The 19,219-nt window shown below is 46.4% G+C and overlaps 1 protein-coding gene across 1 annotated transcript in view; it reads right to left on the bottom strand.

Moving 5' to 3' along the window:
• The window catches only part of LOC140208511 (NACHT, LRR and PYD domains-containing protein 3-like), a 48,930-nt gene that overhangs the window by 5,506 nt on the left and 24,205 nt on the right, over positions 1–19,219 (bottom strand). The window contains 9 exon segments of the mRNA XM_072277234.1: positions 1,147–1,317; positions 1,473–1,559; positions 2,900–4,634; positions 8,845–8,910; positions 9,010–9,181; positions 10,911–11,077; positions 12,450–12,515; positions 12,616–12,787; positions 18,193–18,530. Coding sequence (XP_072133335.1) covers positions 1,147–1,317; positions 1,473–1,559; positions 2,900–4,634; positions 8,845–8,910; positions 9,010–9,181; positions 10,911–11,077; positions 12,450–12,515; positions 12,616–12,787; positions 18,193–18,530 — 2,974 coding nt within the window.

The following is a 19,219-nucleotide window of genomic DNA, read 5'->3' as shown; positions in this document are numbered from 1 at the left end:
TTGGAAAAGATTCTAAGAGATAGGATCTCTGGGCATTTAGAGATTCATGCTCTGATCAGGGACAGTCAGCATGGATTTGTGAGGGCAGATCGTGTCTAACAATCCTGATAGAGTTCTTTGAGGAGGTGACCAGGCACATAGATGAGGGTAGTGCAGTGGATGTGATTTATATGGATTTTAGTAAGACATTTGACAAGGATCCATAAGACACAAAGGTTGGTGGTGTTGTAGATAGTGTAGAGGATTGTCAAAGATTGCAGAGAGACACGATAGGATGCAGAAGTGGGCTGAGAAGTGGCAGATGGAGTTCAACCCGGAGAAGTATGAGGTGGTACACTTTGGAAGGACAAACTCCAAGGAAGAGTACAAAGTAAATGGCAGGATACTTGGTAGTGTGGAGGAGAAGATGGATCTCGGGGTACATGTCCAGAGATCCCTGAAAGTTGCCTCACAGGTGGATAGGGTAGTTAAGAAAGCTTATGGGATGTTAGCTTTCATAAGTCGAGGGATAGAGTTTAAGAATCGCAATGTAATGATGCAGCTCTATAAAACTCTGGTTAGGCCACACTTGGAGTACTGTGTCCAGTTCTGGTCACCTCACTATAGGAAGGATGTGGAAGTATTGGAAAGGGTACAGAGGAGATTTACCAGGATGCTGCCTGGTTTAGAGAGTATGGATTATGATCAGAGATTAAGGGAGCTAGGGCTTTACTCTTTGGAGAGAAGGAGGATGAGAGGAGACATGATAGAGGTGTAGAAGATAATAAGAGGAATAGATAGAGTGGATAGCCGGCGCCTCTTCCCCAGGGCACCACTGCTCAATACAAGAGGACATGGCTTTAAGGTAAAGGGTGGGAAGTTCAAGGGGGATATTAGAGGAAGGTTTTTTACTCAGAGAGTGGTTGGTACATGGAATGCACTGCCTGAGTCAGTGGTGGAGGCAGATACACTAGTGAAGTTTAAGAGACTACTAGACAGGTATATGGAGGAATCTAAGTTGGGGGCTTATATGGGAGGCAGGGTTGGAGGGTCGGCACAACATTGTGGGCCGAAGGACCTGTGCTGTGCTGTACTATTCTATGTTCTATGTTCTATGTTCAGACACCCAGTGACTATAAACACAAACTCCCACAGTCTGGCCCTTACCGCAGTTTCTGTATTTTACACTCCGGGTTCCTCAGAACCGCAGACACCAGTTTCACTCCTGAATCTCCCAGTTTATTACCACTCAGGTTCAGCTCCGTCAGTGATGGGTTTGTACTGAAAGCAGACGCGAGATCCTCAGCACCAAAATCTGTGAGACCAACCTCATCCAGCCTGCAGATAAAAGAGAGTGAGTGTGAAGGACACATAGAGACAGAAGACGGTACAGATCCCCACTGTTTATCAGTAACACAATTACTGATCACATTAATGTTCAGTGTCAGACACCCAGTCACTGTAAACACAGTCTCCCACAGTCTGGTACTTACCACAGTTTCTGTATTTTACACTCCGGGTTCCTCAGAGCCGCAGACACCGGTTTCACTCCTGAATCTCCCAGTTTATTCTCCCCAAATCTAAACACAAACAGACAAACTGATGAACAAAGTGATTCAAACTGTGGGTCTGAGGGAATTTCTCTCACTCGGATATTTCAGGAAACATTAAACCCTTCAGTAAATCACTGATCGGAGTTCCCATCACTGTCAATGTCCCTCACTGCCCAGCTCCAGGGTATTCACCGAATGTCAGTAATTTAGTCTGTCGGTGTGACCCTGTAAACTCCACATATTCTGTCCCATTCCCTAATGGTTAGAAAAGTGTTCCTGACGTGAGCGGGTCGGAAGATGCAGGGTTGAAGGGGAGTAAGTCCCACAGTGAAGATTTGTCAATGGGGAAATGTCCACAGACCCCACCTGAGGAAAAAGGATAGGAAGACTGAACTTGAAGGAGGGAGGGGGATGGGGAAGAGAGATCCCACAGGAGGAAGGGAGATAGGGAATATAGATCCCATAGGAGGAAGGGGGATGGGGAAGAGAGATCCCACAGGAGGAAGGGGGATGGGGAAGAGAGATCCCACAGGAGGAAGGGGGATGGGGAAGAGAAATCCCACAGGAGAATGGGGGATGGGGAACAGCTATCCGACAGGAGAAACGGGGTGAGGAAGAGATATACCTTGGCAGGAAGGGGATGGTGAAGGAAGATTCCACATATTGAAGCGGGGATGTGGAAGAAAGATCCCACAGGAGGAAGGGGGATGGCGAAGTGGAAAGGGTTGGGGAAGAGAAATCGCTTAAGAGGATCGGATGCTGAGGTAGGTCGCTTGTATGCTGAAGAGCCCATAATCAGCAGAGGACATCTGGGGCGGGGTCGTGCACATAGTCACACAGGTGGACTGATGGTGATAGTCACACACGGGGAAGGGCAGAAGGAGGATAATCTCACAGAGGTAAGTCTCTCCCTCTCACTGGGATGGTCCGCTAATGGTCTCTTTTCTCTGACCGGGAAGACGTTGTAAAGCTGGGGCAGACCGGTGATGGTCTCCCGTCAAACACCGAGAAGTGGATGTAGAGTCTGTACGGACGTTTGTCTTTCTCCGGAATGGGGTGTGAATCTCTGACCCACCTGCTGCAGTCAGTGTCACTCTGGGTGTCAGTGACAGTGAGAAGGAACATTGTCGATGGACGTGTCACAGGCAGCGAGAAACACGGCCATTCCTGTGATTTATTACCATTAAACCAATGGTCGTTGTTCACTGATCTGATGAAGTCTCCAACATCCCTTCACAAGGAACCACAGAACCGTCCCGTCGTTGGGGATTTACTGACCGAACCCTGGGCATTTGTCACAGTTCCTTACATTGAAACAACACAATGGAACAGTTTCACAGTTCAGATTGAGAGATAAATTCAGATACCTCAGCTCCTGGCACTTGTACAGCCCGGGTCCCAGCCGCTGGATTCCTTCACACTGAATGTGGCAGCGAAACAGGTCCAGCAGTTTTATTGTATCACAGAATCTGATGACATGAGACAGGACCGCGCAGTCAACCGGATTCAGTGTCATTTCACGGAATGAAAGTGTTTCCACAGATCCCAGTGCGGCCTGAGCCAGTCCACTATTCTGAGACTCAAACAGGTAGTGCAATGTGTTCAGGAGGCTCCTTTTACCAGCTTCACTGCTGTTTCCACTCTGGCGTTTAACCTCCTCCTTCACCCAGTCAATCACCCGGCAGGTTGTTTCATGAGGAAATGGGCCCAGAAACTCCTCCAGGCCCCGAGCTGTCATTGGGGAGGAGAGACCAGCAACAAAACGGAGAAATACCTCAAATCGCCCATCTGTCGTGCTGTGGGCTTCAGTGAGGAATTTCACAATATCCCCGGGATGTGGATTCAGGAATTGTGAGACTGCAGCTACAAACTCTTGGATGGTGAGGTGTGGGAATGTGTACACCACACTCCGGACAGAATCCTCTCTCTCCAAAAGCTCCATCAGGAACCCGGACAGGAACTGGGAAGGCTGCAGATTGTAGTTGATCAAATCTCCATCTGTAAACACAATCTTCTTATCGAACACTCCTCTGAAGGCCATCTGACCAACCCTGAGTAACACATCACGGGGGTTCTCTATCTCACGGCCGTGGTTTTTCAGGACGTTGTAAATATAGTAGGAATACAGTTGGGTGATGGTCTTGGGAACTCGCTGCGGGTCCCTGACTTTTTGTGTGAAGAAGGGGCCCAGTGCCAGAACGAGGATCCAGCAGTAGGAGGGGTTGTAGCTCATGGTGTACAGGATCTCGTTCTCCTTCACGTGTTTGAAAACAGCTGCTGCCACCGTCTGATCTTCAAAATGCCTGATGAAATATTCCTTCCGTTCCTCACCAGAAAATCCCAGGATTTCAGCCCAGACACAGATATCAGCCTTTTCCAATAAATGTAACGCAGTGGGGCGGGTGGTCACCAGCACTGAACACCCTGGGAGCAGCTTGCCCTGGATTAAACTGTACACAATGTCAGACACTTCACACCACCACTCTGGATCTGAGCACTGGTGCTTGGGTTCTGTATCTCTCCGACTGTCAGCAAAATCGATTCTGTGTTTGAATTCATCCAAACCATCCAATATAAACAGCAATCCCTCTGGGTTCTTCCAGACCTCTCTGAGTAAATTCCCAAAGTGAGGATACTGATCCAGAATCAGTTCCCTCAGGTTTATTCTGCAGTTAATAGAGTTTAAATCCCGGAACTTGAAACTGAAGACAAACTGGAATTGTTGGTATATTTTCCCTGTGGCCCAGTCATAAACAATCTTTTGAACCATTGTTGTTTTTCCAATCCCCGCAACTCCGGCCACTGCTGCCGAACTCCCAGATTTGGAGTTACTCCGGGAAAAGCTGCTCTGGAACAACCGATCTGTCCGGAGTTTCTCCAGCTCTCTGCGGAGATGTTTCACTCTTCACTCCTCGTGGTCTCTGCCTCTTGCCAGCAGCTCATGTTCCACCAGTCTCCGATCTCGAACAGTAGAAATGACCGTGAGCTCAGCGTATCGATCAACCAGCTGGAAAACCTTCACCTTCTCCCTCATCAGGATCGTGTTCACTCTCAGTGTTTCAGTATGTGCCCGCAGAGTCTCCTTGTGTTTCTGTTGAACATCTTCCATGGGAACAGACAGTGGACAAACTGTTAGATGCCTCAACTCAGAATTAAGTATTTAAGTACGCAAGAGTTAGCTCAACACTATTGCATTAATTGCATTAATCAATGGATGTTCGTACAGTGAAGTAAATTTTGATTAACAGACCCCAAACTAGACAGAGAGGCGCGATCTTGATAAACACCAGATCATCACATTTCCACATTAATTGTGCTGTGAACGTTTTATTTTTCTTGGTAGTTTACTGACTCCCGACTGTCCCGTACTGGACAAACCCAAGTACCGCCACAGACATGATGGTTCCTGTGGAAGAAACTTTTAATCCCCAGTGTTGATGTAGCAGATGGAGATGGAGAAAAGGAAAATGGGCATTCTGTCAAAGGAACAGATCAGGGAATCACAGCTTTCCCTCCCAGGGTCACTGATTCAAAATGCAAAGAAGTTGCTTTGCTGATCAGCACGTGCACATTGGGGGGTGGAGGGAGGGGCGGTTGGGGGAGAAAATGTCCATGTCTTGTTCAGGAGATTGAGACAGTCAGCATTTTGACACAAAACGCAGACAATTCCGCCACCCCCCCTTCCCCGTTCCATCATTCCATCATCACAGATGCTGCTCAGGTCACTGAATTCCTCCAGAAAATGGCTTGAGACGGCAGATCTGCAGTCTTGTGTCTCTTAAGGAGTGTGTGTTGCAAATGCTCAACAGATTCAAGATTGAAGATACACAAGTATAAAGGAGAAGGAAATAGTTGTTATTCCGGATCTGATGCAGCACCAAAAACTCAAACTAAGAACGCAATGAAAAACACAATCAATGTAGATACCTATGATACAGGAGCCACTCTGACTTCAAGTGGTTCAGACAGGAGCCTCGTGGGAGAGGGGCAAACAGCCCATAGGCGGGATAGGTGGGATCATTCCTGATGCTGCTGGCCATTTTCTGAAGCCTTCCTGTATATACGTGCCTGATGGAAGGAAGGCTAGGGGTGCTGGTGATGCGTTGGGCAGTTTTGGCTGGCCTTTGTAGAGACTTCCAGTCCGCCACAGTTATGCAAAAGAATGTTCTCGACCCGAAACGTTGACTGTACTTTCACCATAGATGTTTCCTGGTCTGTTGGGTTTCTCCATCATTCTATGTGTGTTAGTCTATAATTTCAACTCATTTGCCTTCATCCCTCCTTTATGCTTTTTGTTGCCTTTTGTTAGATTTTAAAAGCTTCCCAATTAACTAACTTCCCACTCACTTTCGCTACGTTATATACTGTTTCTATTTCCTTTATACAGTCCCTAGCTGCCTCCTAAGGGTACATTTGCATTAATCTCCCTGATAAGATCTGGTCTCACAGTGAGTCAGAAACCCTGTTAGGCGTGTGTGGGGTCTCACAGTGTGTCAGGACCCTGTCAAGGGTGTGTGGGGTCTCACAGTGTGCCAGGACCCTGCCAGGGGTGTGTGTAGTCTCACAGTGTGTCAGGACACTGTCAGGGGTGTGTGTAGTCTCAGTATGTCAGAACCCTGTCAAGGGTGTGTGGGGTCTCACAGTGTGCCAGGACCCTGCCAGGGGTGTGTGTGGTCTCACAGTGTGTCAGGACACTGTCAGGGGTGTGTGTAGTCTCAGTATGTCAGAACCCTGTCAAGGGTGTGTGGCATCTCACAGTGTGTCAGGACCGTGTCAGAGGTGTGTGGGGTCTCATAGTGTGTCAGGAACCTGTCAGTGGTATGCGAGGTCTGATAATGTGTCAGGACCCTGTCAAGGGTGTGTGGGGTCTCACAGTGTGCCAGGACCCTGTCAGGGGTGTGTGTAGTCTCACAGTGTGTCAGGACACTGTCAGGGGTGTGTGTAGTCTCAGTATGTCAGAACCCTGTCAGGGGTGTGTGGCATCTCACAGTATGTCAGGACCGTGTCAGAGGTGTGTGGGGTCTCATAGTGTGTCAGGAACCTGTCAGTGGTATGTGAGGTCTCATAATGTGTCAGGACCCTGTCAAGGGTGTGTGGGGTCTCACAGTATGTCAGGACCGTGTCAGGGGTGTGTGGGGTCTCACAGTGTGTCAGTACCCTGTCAGAGTCACGTGGGGTCTCACAATGTGCCAGGACTCTGCCAGCGATGTGTAGGGACTCATAATGTGCCTGGACCCTGCCCTGGTTGTGTGGTGTCTCACAATGTGACAGGACCCTGTCAGGCGTGTGTGGGTCTCCATTCAATGTATTTGGCTGTGATTGGGAGCATAGGAAAACATTGATTGTGTACATATTTACTTTAGAGAATGTGACAGTGGTAGGTATGATGCTCTTCAATAATCAAGGAGTGTATCTGTTTCGTATTCAGAAATGGTTGTGGGAATTTCACTGTCGTGTCTGTTCCCTCGGCAAACAACATGAGGAATAGTGAAGAAGAATCTTGTAGCGATTTACCAAATCAATGGTGCAGGGAAACTGAGGGGTTTCATTGACCGGATGTGGACTAGAACAGCTTTAACAGAGGTGACAGAGACGTTAGTAGTTTGTAAACTTCCTGATTCGTCTGTCTCTGATCCCATATTTAAATTATTATCTTTGGGATTTGTTATTGTAAATGAGAGAGACTGAACCAGCGTTCTGGCCGAGATTCCTTATATTTCTGTTAAGTGCTTCGAATAATCAGTTAAAACATGCGCTGATGCAATATTAATAAATTTTGTGATATTTGTCTTTCCTACGCTCTCTCCTCTGTTAAATATGCAGTTGAGTGATCCAACTCAGTCTGCAATGATGAAGCCTCACAATCTCTGAGCTCATGCACTGCCCCGGGCTCTATTTTCACTGACATGATGGGCTTATGGATGCAGTGAGCTTCCCATCCAGACGGTCACAATTCAACTAATTGCAATATTATTTATAGACATTTTCAGTTCTTAGCACCTTCCATGCCGCGATCCCACAACGCTCGGTTTCTCTGTCCTAATTCCCATCTTTGACCCTTCCACAGTGTCCATCACACAACACCGGCAGTCATGAATTTCAGCTTCTGTGGACTGAGCTGAGGAATTTGTCCCCCAATCTCACCCTCTCTAACACTGTAACAGTGTTTGTACTGGGGAGTGCAGATGTGAACACAGCGGTGTTCATATGCTGCTCTGTGGTTGAACAGACCGGTTGGGATGTTACCTGCTTTTCTAATTAAAGTGATGCTATTATTACTGTTCTGTGACTGGAACTTCAGCGGACGCCCAACTCTAAGAAAGGATAATCTGCAGGAACTGGGGGAGTTTAGAAAATGGTTAAGGATGAGGCTGTTCAGGAGGGGGCAGTGGCTGGCAAGAGAAGGTTTTGACTTTTTGGTGCGTTTATTTTTCTATTCTCTGGATCACCCCCTTCTCCAGCCAGACTCCGGTGGAGATCTGTGGTTGCAGGTCCCAGAGCGGTGTGACCACTTTAGTCAAACTCGCCAGCTCTCTGCCTCTTTCCTCAAAGTGTCCTTTGAAAACTCTCCCTCTAGCAAACACGTTTCCCTGTGTCTCACTGTGTTCTCTGTCACAGTGCCAACATTTACCTGGTCAGATCTTTGTGGCTCAACAACTTAACCGCCCGACGTAAAGTACCACCGTTGGTGGAAACAGAGGTCAGGTTTCAACATTATGAACTCTGCTTCAGCCTCATCTGGGCCATTGCGTACCGTTCCGATTGCCCCACTACCGGAGGGATGTTGAGTCTTTAGAGAGGGAGCAGAAGAGGTTTACCAGGATGCTGTCTGGTTCAGAGGGCATGTGCTATCATGAGAGGCTGGAGAAAAATGAATTGCTTTCTCTGGATCATCGGAGGCCGAGGGATCTGACACAGGTTGACAAAATTATGAGAGGCTTAGACAGAGTGGACAGAGAGAATCGGTTTCCTGGGGTTCAAATGTCTATCACTAGGGGCCTGCAGTGAAGGTGAGAGGGGGTTGGATTAAGGGGGATGTGAGAGATAGTTTTTTTTTTAAATCAGAGAGTCGTGGCTGCCTGGAATGCACTGCCTGGTAAGGTGGGAGAGGCAAATTGTTAGAGACTTCTAAGAGACGTTTGGACAGGCACATGGATATAAGGAAGATGGAGGCATATGGACATGGTGTAGGAAGGAGAGATTAGAGTTTGGGTGTGTTTGATTTACTTCTTAGCTGGTTCGGCACAATGTGATAGGCCGAATGGCTTATCCCCATCTTATACTCTGCAATGTTCAATGCACGGTCACTTACCTTTCAACTTACTGAGGACCTCTAGTAAAAGTTGAGCAGGAATTGGTCGAGGGGAGGGATCACAACCTGTTTAAATTTAAACAAATTGAGGAAATGATTTTTGTAAAATTTTTAAGTGTGCTGTGCTGCGATCCAAATTTAAATTAATCTCTGATATTATCTCACCATATGTCTGTATTTCCTTCAGTATTTTGTCCAAATTTGGGACACAATTCCGTATTTTCACAAAGGTGTCCCACATCACCCTCCGGGCGCGGGAGCCTTTCTCCATCACCAGGCTCAGGAGGAGTTTAGAACTGTCCGCCCGCTCTCCCTTATCAGCGAGATCAGAGATTTTCTGTGAAGAGTAACAGTGAACATATTGGGGTCTGACAGATTCACACAGAGAATGAGAAGTAAGTGATGTGCTCTGTAACGGGATCACACTGAGCAGTCACCCGGACGGGTGCTGATCCTGTCTGGGCACGGACTGTACATTCTGAGTGCAGAGCACACGGAGGGACATTCACCGTGAACCTGGTCCACCAGTCAATGAGATCCTGGCTGGTCTGTGACCGCTTCATTGACCTGGCTCCAAATCCATAAATAATTCCTCACCAGATTTGACGGTGTAACACAGAAATCAGAAAATAACGATCACAGAGGAATAAAGAAGTCAGGAAAGTTTTTATAACAGAGTGAACAGTCTCAGATAAATTGCAGAAAAGATGATGTGATTCATCTCCTCAGTCCGCCAGTGTCCAACAATACAGCGGATTACCGGCTGACACATAATTCCTTTCCTTTGCCTTTTCCAGTGGAGGTTTATTCAGCGATTACACATTACAACATGACAGTATTCCCCGATTCACACTGTTTACAGTTACAGATTGTAACAGAGTGATCTCCACCCAGAACAGAACACACTCCAGCTCCTGTGGCACCCACTGATGATGTCCCGGTTCTCACTGACATCCTGCCGTCACGCTGCACGGTCTTCCCAAAATAAAAGTTCCTACCATATTTAATGACACAAAGGTTGGTGGTGTTGTGGATAGTGTGGAGGTTACAGCGGGACATTGATAGGATGCAAAACTGGGCTGAGAATTGGCAGATGGTGTTCAACCCAGGTAAGTGTGAAGTGGCTCATTTTGGTTGGTCAAATATGTTGGCTCTTGGTAGTGTGGAGAACCAGAGGGATCTTGGGGTCCGAGTCTATAGGGCGCTCAAAGCATCTGCGCATGTTGTCCATGTGGTTAAGAAGGCATACGGTATATTGGCCTTCATCAATTGTGGACTTGAATTTAGGATTCGAGAGGTAATGTTGCAGCCATATAGGACCCTGGTCAGACACCACTTGGTGTACAGTGCTCTGATCTGGTGGCCTCATTTACAAGGATGTTGCCTGGATTGGGGAGCATGCCTTATGAGAGCAGGTTGAGTGAACCCGGCCTTTTCTCCTTGGAGCGACGGAGGATGAGAGTCAACCTGATGAAGGCGTATAAGATGATGTGAAGCATTGATCGTGTGGATAGTCAGAGGATTTTTCCCTGGGCTGAAATGGCTGCCACAAGAGGGCACAGGTTTAAGGTGCTGGGGAGTAGGTACAGATGAGATGTCAGCGGTAAGTTTTTTTTAAACACAGAGAGTGGTGAGTGCGTGGAGTGGGCTGCCAACAACGGTGGTGGAGGCGGATATGATAGGGTCTTTTAAGAGTCTTCTGGATAGGTACATGGAGCTTTGAAAAATAGAGGGCTATGGGTAACCTTAGTAATTTCTAAGGTAGGGACCTGTTCGGCACAAGTTTGTGGGTAGAAGGGCCTGTATTCTGCCGTAGGCTTTCTATGTTTTCTATGTTTCTATTTCCATCTAAATACATTTATTGCAACCTCATTCAATTGTTATCTGCTCCTCTCGCTCTGAACATTCAGCTGCCTCTGGGGGTATCATTGCTTCTCATTTACAGTTTTAAGAATTATATACATTTGTGAAATGTTTTTATGCTTTATTATCCAATGAGTCAGAGTTCAGACACCCATCAGTCCTGTGACGTGTGAAAATTCAAACCCATTCTCCCTCCCACTCACCCGATGTTCCTCTCCACTGAACTGATTCTCGGCCGTTAACACCAGGCTCACTCCGTGCACCCCTCCTTCCATCGCCTGCTCCAGCCTGTCCCAGTAGAAATCCGTCAGCTGCAGCAGTTGGGAATCGTCCCAGCTTGCCAGGAGCTCGGTGATCACTGAGCTCCGAACTGTGACGCAAAATGGAGAAAATTAAAGACATTTCCCAACACCTATTGGGCAGAAAATTTCTCTCTGGAACCTAAAGACGGGGTGTCTGTGCAGCAGGTGACCAAATACAATCCAAAATAGGCACACAAATGTGTTACAATTTGGAAGGACAAGTCAGGGAAGGAATTACACAGCGAGGGACGGGGCACTGAACAGTGCAGTGAGGAAAGTAGATACAGCACAAAGGAATTTAATTACATTCAAAGTAATGTCATGTGGAGAAAGGGTCGTAAAGAAAGCTTTGATACATTTGATGTTATAAATCTAACTGTTGAGGATAGACACACAAGGTGCTGGAGAATTTCAGCAGGCAGTCAGCAACTAAGGAAATGTGTATACAGCCGACTTTGTAGGCCGGGACGCTTCCCGAAACGTTGATTCCCACAGCTGCTGCCTAACCCCCTGAGTTCCTCCAGCAGTTTGTGTGCATTGCTTAGATTACCGGAATCTGCAGATTATCTCTTCTCGGCTGAGTAGAGTAATTGGCATGTTATGTTGGAGTTTAATGGGTCATTCGCAAGGTCTAATTTGGATTATTGTGTGCAGTTCCATCTTGGATCAGCTTTGGAAGCATTCAGTTCTCAGTAATTACACCTGCGATTAGCTACTTCAGAAACTTGCCCTCAACGGGCAAATGGTGCCTCAGAAACCTGACACGCAGTGATGAACCGAGACAGTTTGAACGGTTTGAGATACTTAACATTACCTAAGTCAATTTACAACCGTTGGTGGAAACAGGCGTCAAGTTTCAATTTTAGAAACTCTCCTTCGGCCACATGTGGGCCATTGCGTACCGTTCCGATCACCCCACTACCGGAGGGGTGTTGAGGCTTCAGACAGCTGCCTGGTTTAGAGGGTATGTGCTATCACGAGAGGCTGGAGAAAAAATTGGTTGTTTTCTCTGGACCATCGGAGGCCAAGGGGAGCTCTAACACAGGTTGACAACATTATGAGAGGCTTAGATAGATTGGAGAGAGAGAATCGGTCTTCCACAGTTGAAGTGTTTATTACCAGAGGGAATATATTGAAGGTGAGAGGGTGTAGAATGAAGGGGATGTGAGGGATAGCTTTTTTTTTTAAATCAGAGAGTTGTGGCTGCCTGGAATGCACTGCCTTATAAGCTGATAGAGGCAAACTATTAGAAGCTTTTAAGAGACGTTTGGACAGGCAAATGGATGTAAGGAGGATAGGTGCATATGGACATGGTGTAGGAAGGAGAGATTAGAGTTTGGGTACATTTGATTTACTTCTTAGCTGGTTTGGCACAATATGATATGCCTAATGGCTTATTCCTGTGTTATACTCTGCAATGTTCAATGCACGTTCACTTACCGTTCAGCTCATTGAGACCCTTTAGTGAAAGTTGAGCGGGACTTGGCCGATGGGAAGGATCACAACCTGATTAAATTTAAACAAATTGAGGAAATCATTTTTGTAAAATTGTAAAGTGTGCTGTGATGCGATCCAAAATTTAAATTAATCTCTGATATTTTCTCACCATATTCCTGTATTTCCTTCAGTATTTCGTCAAACGTTGGGACACAATTCCGCATTTTCACAACCGTTTCCCACATCACCCTCCAGGCGCGGGAGCCTTTCTCCATCACCAGGCTCAGGAGGAGTTTAGAACTGTCTGCCCGCTCTCCCTTATCAGCAAGATCAGAGATTTTCTGTGAAGAGTAACAGTGAACTTATTGGGGACTGACAGATTCACACAGAGAATGAGAAATAAATGATGTGCTCTGTAACGGGATCACACTGAGCAGTCACCCGGACGGGTGCTGATCCTGTCTGGACATGGACTGTACACTCTGAGTGCAGAGCACATGGAGGCACATTCACAGTGAATCTGCTCCACCAAATTAACATTGGGGATATTCAATATTCAGGAGGGATAGACGTGAAAGAAAAGGAGGTGGGGTAGCGTTGCTGGTTAGAGAGGAGATTAACACCATAGAAAGGAAGGACATTAACCTGGAGGATGTGGAATCGATATGGGTAGTGCTGCATAACACTAAGGGACAGAAAACGCTGGTGGGAGTTGTGTACAGGCCACCTAACAGTAGTAGTGAGTTTGGAGATGGCATTAAACAGGAATTTAGAAATATGTGCAATAAAGGAACAGCAGTTATAATGGGATACTTCAATCTACATATAGATTGGGTGACCCAAATTGGTAAGGGTGCTGAGGAAGAGGATTTCTTGGAACGTCTGCGGGATGGTTTTCTGAACCAACATGTCGAGGAACCAACTAGAGAGCAGGCCATTCTAGACTGGGTGTTGAGCAATGAGGAAGAGTTAGATTGCAATCTTATTGTGCGAGGCCCCTTGGGTAAGAGTAACTTTGAAGGTATGAGACGTGAATTAGCTAAGATAGACTGGCAAATGATACTTAAAGGGTTGACGGTGGATATGCAATGGCAAGCATTTAAAGGTCGCATGGATGAACTACAACAATTGTTCATCCCAGTTTGGCAAAAGAATAAATCAAGGAAGGTAGTGCACCTGTGGCTGACAATGGAAATTAAGGATAGTATCAATTCCAAAGAAGAAGCATACAAATTAGCCAGAAAAAGCGGCACACCTGAGGACTGGGAGAAATTCAGAGTCCAGCAGAGGAGGACAAAGGGTTAATTAGGACAGGGGGAAAAAAGATTATGAGAGAAAACTGGCAGGGAACATAAAAACTGACTGTAAAAGCTTTAATAGATATGTGAAAGGAAAAAGATTGATTAAGACAAATGTAGGTCCCTTACAGTCCGAAACAGGTGAATTTGTCATGGGGAACAAGGACATGGCAGACCAATTGAATAATTACTTTGGTTCTGTCTTCACTAAGGAGGACATAAATAATCTTCCAGAAATAGTAGGGGACAGAGGGTCCAGTGAGATGGAGGAACTGAGCGAAATACATGTTAGTAGAGATGTGGTGTTAGGTAAATTGAAGGTATTAAAGGCAGATAAATCCCCAGGGCCAGATGGTCTGCATCCCAGAGTGCAGAAAGAAGCAGCCCAAGAAATAGTGGATGCGTTAGTGATAATTTTTCAAAACTCTTTAGATTCTGGATTAGTTCCTGAGGATGGAGGGTGGCTAATGTAACCCCACTTTTTAAAAAAGGAGGGAGAGAGAAACCGCGGAATTATAGACAGGTTAGCCTGACATCAGCGGCGGGGAAAATGCTGGAGTCAGTTATCAAAGATGCGATAACAGTACATTTGGAAAGCGGTGAAATCATCGGACAAAGTCAGCATGGATTTGTGAAAGGAAAATCATGTCTGACGAATCTCATAGAATTTTTTGAGGATGTAACTAGTAGAGTGGACAGGGGAGAACCAGTGGATGTGGTATATTTGGATTTTCAAAAGGCTTTTAACAAGGTCCTACACAGGAGATTATTGTGCAAACTTAAAGCACACGGTATTGGGGGTATGGTATTGATGTGGATAGAGAATTGTTTGGCAGACAGGAAGCAAAGAGTGGGAATAAACGGGACCTTTTCAGAATGGCAGGCAGTGACTAGTGGGGTACCGCAAGGCTCAGGGCTGGGACCCCAGTTGTTTACAATATATATTAATGACTTGGATGAGGGAATTAAATGCAGCATCTCCAAGTTTGCGGATGACAAGAAGCAGGGTGGCAGTGTTAGCTGTGAGGAGGATGCTAAGAGGATGCAGGGTGACTTGGATAGGTTGGGTGAGTGGGCAAATGCATGGCAGGTGCAATTTAATGTGGATAAATGTGAGGTGATCCACTTTGGTGGCAAGAACAGGAAAACAGATTATCATCTGAATGCTGGCCGATTAGATAAGGGGAGGTGCAACGAGACCTGGGTGTCATTGTGCACCACTCATTGAAAGTGGGCATGCAGGTACAGCAGGCGGTGAAAAAGGAGAATGGAATGCTGGCATTTATAGCGAGAGGATTCGAGTACAGGAGCAGGGAGGTACTACTGCAGTTGTACAAGGCCTTGGTGAGACCACACCTGGAGTATTGTGTGCAGTTTTGGTTCCCTAATCTGAGGAAAGACATTCTTGCCATAGAGGGAGTACAAAGAAGGTTCACCCGATTGATTCCTGGGAAGGCAGGACTTTCATATGATGAAAGACTGGATCGACTAGGCTTATACTCGCTGGAATTTAGAAGATTGTGGGGGCGGGGGGATCTTATTGAAATGTATAAAATCCTAAAGGGATTGGACAGACTAGATGCAGGAAGATTATTCCCTGTGTTGGAGAAGTCCAAAACGCGGGGTCACAGTTTGAGGATAAAGGGGAAGCCTTTTAGGACCGACATGAGGAAAAACATCTTCACACAGAGAGAGGTGAATCTGTGGAATTCTCTGCCACAGGAAACAATTGAGGCCAGTTCATTGGCTATATTTAAGAGGGAGTTAGATATGGCCCTTGCGGTTAAGGGGATCAGGGGGTATGGAGAGAAGGCAGGTACAGGGTTCTGAGTTGGATGATCAGCCATGATCATACTGAATGGTGTTGCAGGCTCGAAGGGCCGAATGGCCTACTCCTGCATCTATTTTCTATATTTCTATGTTTCAATGAGATCCTGGCTAGTCTGTGACCGCTTCTTTGACGTGGCTCCAAATCCATAAATAATTCCTCATCGGATTTGACGGTGTAAAACAGAAACCAGACAAGTAACGATCACAGAGGAAGAAAGAAGTCAGAAGGTTTTTATAACAGAGTGAACAGTCGCAGAAAAGAAGATGTGATTCATCTCCTCAGTCCGCCAGTGTCCAAAGTTACAGCGGATTACCGGCTGACACCTGATGCCTTTCCTTTGCCTTTTCCAGTGGAGGTTTATTCAGTGATTACACATTACAACATGGCAGTATTCCCAGATTCACACTGTTTGCATAGAAACATAGAAAACCTACAGCACAACACAGGCCCTTTGGCTCACAAAGTTGTATCGAACATGTCCCTACCTTCGAAATTACTAGGCTTACCTATAGCCCTCTGTCTTTCTAAGCTCTATGTAACTATCCAAATGTCTCTTAAAAGACCCTGTCGTATCCGCCTCCACCACCGTTGCCGGCAGCCTATTCCACGCACTCACCACTCTCTTCGTAAAAGAAATGTACCCCTGACATCTTATCTGTACCTACTTCCCAGCAACTTAAACCTGTGTCCTCTTGTAGCAACCATTTCAGCTCTGGGAAGAAAGCATCTGACTCTCCACACGATCAATGCCTCTCATCATCTTATACACCTCTATCAGGTCACCTCTCATCCTCCTTCACTCCAAGGAGAAAAGGCCGAGTTCGCTCAACCTATTCTCATAAGGCATGCTCCCCAATCCAGGCAACATCCTTGTAAATCTCCTCCGCACCCTTTCTATGGCTTCCACATCCTTCCTGTAGTGAAGTGACCAGAACTGAGCACAGTACTTCAAGTGGGGTCTGACTGGGGTCCTATATAGCTGCAACATTACCTCTCAGCTCCTAAATTCAATTCCACGATTGATGAAGGCCAAAACGCCGTATGCCTTCTTAACCACAGAGTCAACCTGCGCAGCTGCTCTGAGTGTTCTGTGGACTCGGACCTCAAAATCCCTCTGATCTTCCACACTGCCAAGTGCCTTACAATTAATTGGGGATACAGGGCTACTGATCCCTGAAAGTTGCCTCACAGGTAGATAGGGCAGTTAAGAAAGCTTATGGGGTGTTAGCTTTCATAAGTCGAGGGATAGCGTTTAAGAGTCGCGATGTAATGATGCAGCTCTATAAAATTCTGGTTAGGCCACACTTGGAGTACTGTGTCCAGTTCTGGTCGCCTCACTATAGGAAGGATGTGGAAGCATTGGAAAGGGTACAGAGGAGACTTACCAGGATGCTGCCTGGTTTACAGAGTATGCATTATGATCAGAGATTAAGGGAGCTAGGGCTTTACTCTTTGGAGAGAAGGAGGATGAGAGGAGACATGATAGAGGTGTACAAGATAATAAGAGGAACAGATAGAGTGGATAGCCAGTGCCTCTTCCCCAGGGCACCACTGCTTAATACAAGAGGACATGGCTTTAAAGTAAGGGGTGGGGAGTTCAAGGGAGATATTACAGGAATGTTTTTTACTCAGAGAGTGGTTGGTGTGTGGAATGTACTGCCTGAGTCAGTGGTGGAGGCAGATACACTAGTGAAGTTTAAGAGACTACTAAACAGGTATATGGAGGAATTTAAGGTGGGGGCTTATATGGGAGGCAGGGTTTGAGGGTCGGCACAACATTGTGGGCCGAAGGGCCTGTAATATGCTGTACTATTCTATGTTCTATGTTTTAATATTATATTCTGCCATCATATTTGACCTACCAAAATGAACCACTTCACACTCATCTGGGTTGAACTCCATCCGCCACTTCTAACTCAGTTCTGCATCCGAGCAATGTCCCGCTGTAACCGCTGATAGCCCTCAACACTACCTACAACACCTCCAACCTTTGTGTCATCAGCAAACTTATGAACGCATCCCTCCACTTCCTCGTCCAGATGATTTATGAAAATCACGAAGAGTAAGGGTCCCAGAACTGGTCCCTGAGGCACTCCACTGGTGACCGAGCTCTATGCAGAATATGACCCTTCTACATCAACTCTTTGCCTTCTGTGGGCAAGCCAGTTCTGGATCCACAAAGCAATGTCCCCTTGGATCCCATGCCTCCTTACTTTCTCAATAAGCCTTGCAGTTACAGATTGTAACACAATTATCATCACCCAGAACAGAACACACCCGAGCTCCTGTGGCACCCACTGATGACGCCCCAGTTCTCATGGACATCCTGCCGTCACGCTATACAGTCCTCCCGAAATAAAAGTTTCTGCGGTACTTCCATTTAAACTCGTTTATTGCTACCTCAGAATTGTGAGATACTCCCCTCGCTCTGATGATTGAGCCGCCGCCAGAGGTATTTACAACCTTTTCAATCATTGCTTGAGAGTAACATTTTTAACAATTATATATATTTATTTGTGATTTGTTCTTATGCTTTGATATCCCTATTAATCAGAGTTCCGACACCCATCAGTGCTGTGATGTGCGAAAATTCAAACACGTTCTCCCTCCCACTCACCCGATGTTCCTCTCCACTGAACTGATTCTCGGCCGTTAACGCCAGGCTCACTCCGTGCACCCCTGATGATGTCCCAGTCCTCGCTGACATCCTGCCGTCACACGGTACAGTCTTCCCGAAACTAAAGTTCCTGCCGTATTTCCATTTAAACTCGTTTATTCCAGCGTCAGAGAACTGTGAACTGCTCCACTCGCTGTGAGCATTGAGCGGCCGCCAGGGATCTGTACTGGGATCCGGGAGCATCGCCTGCTCCAGCCTGTCCTGGTAGAAATCCATCAACAGCAGCAGCTGGAAATCGTCACAGCTTGCCAGGAGCTCGGTGATCACTGAGCTCGGACCTGTGAAGGAAAATGGGGGAAATTAAAGACATTATCGAACACCTATTGGACAGCAAATTTCTCTCTGGATCCTAAAGACGGGGTTTTTGTGCAGCACGTCGCCGAACACAATCTGAAACAGACACAAAAACGTGTTACACTTTGGAAGGACAGATCAGAGAAGGAATTACACAGTGAAAGTCAGGGTAGTGAGTAGTGCACTGACGAACATGGATATGACGCCAGGGATTTTAGTTTATTGAAAGTGGTGTCACGTGCAGTTGGGGTTGTAAAGAAATATTCGGTACATTGGATTTTATAAGTCAAACTGTGAGTAGAGTCGTACAGAAACTGCTGTAAGTATTCGACAGTTCAGGCAGCAACTGTGGAAATCTGTCTACAGTCGATGTTACGGGCCAAGACCCTTTCCAAAACGTCGACACTTTACTCTTTCCCGTAGCTGATGTCTGGCCCGCCGAGCCCCTCAAGCATTTTGTGTGCGTTGCTTAGAATTCCCGATTCTGCAGGTTGTCTCGTCTCAGTTGAATAGGTAAATTGGTATGTCATTTTGGAGTTGTAGGGGTCGTTCGCGAGTCGTAGTTCGAGTATTGTGTGCAGTTGCAACATGGATCAGCTTTGGAGACACTCAGTTCTCAGTAATTCCACCTGCATTTACCTACTTCAAAAAATTGCCTTCAGCGGGTAAATGC

The sequence above is a fragment of the Mobula birostris genome, chromosome 13 (assembly GCF_030028105.1).
Source record: "Mobula birostris isolate sMobBir1 chromosome 13, sMobBir1.hap1, whole genome shotgun sequence".
In the NCBI taxonomy this organism is placed as follows: Eukaryota; Metazoa; Chordata; class Chondrichthyes; order Myliobatiformes; family Myliobatidae; genus Mobula; species Mobula birostris.
Note: the sequence above shows the minus strand (reverse complement) of the source record. Positions and strands in the feature narration are given on the sequence as shown.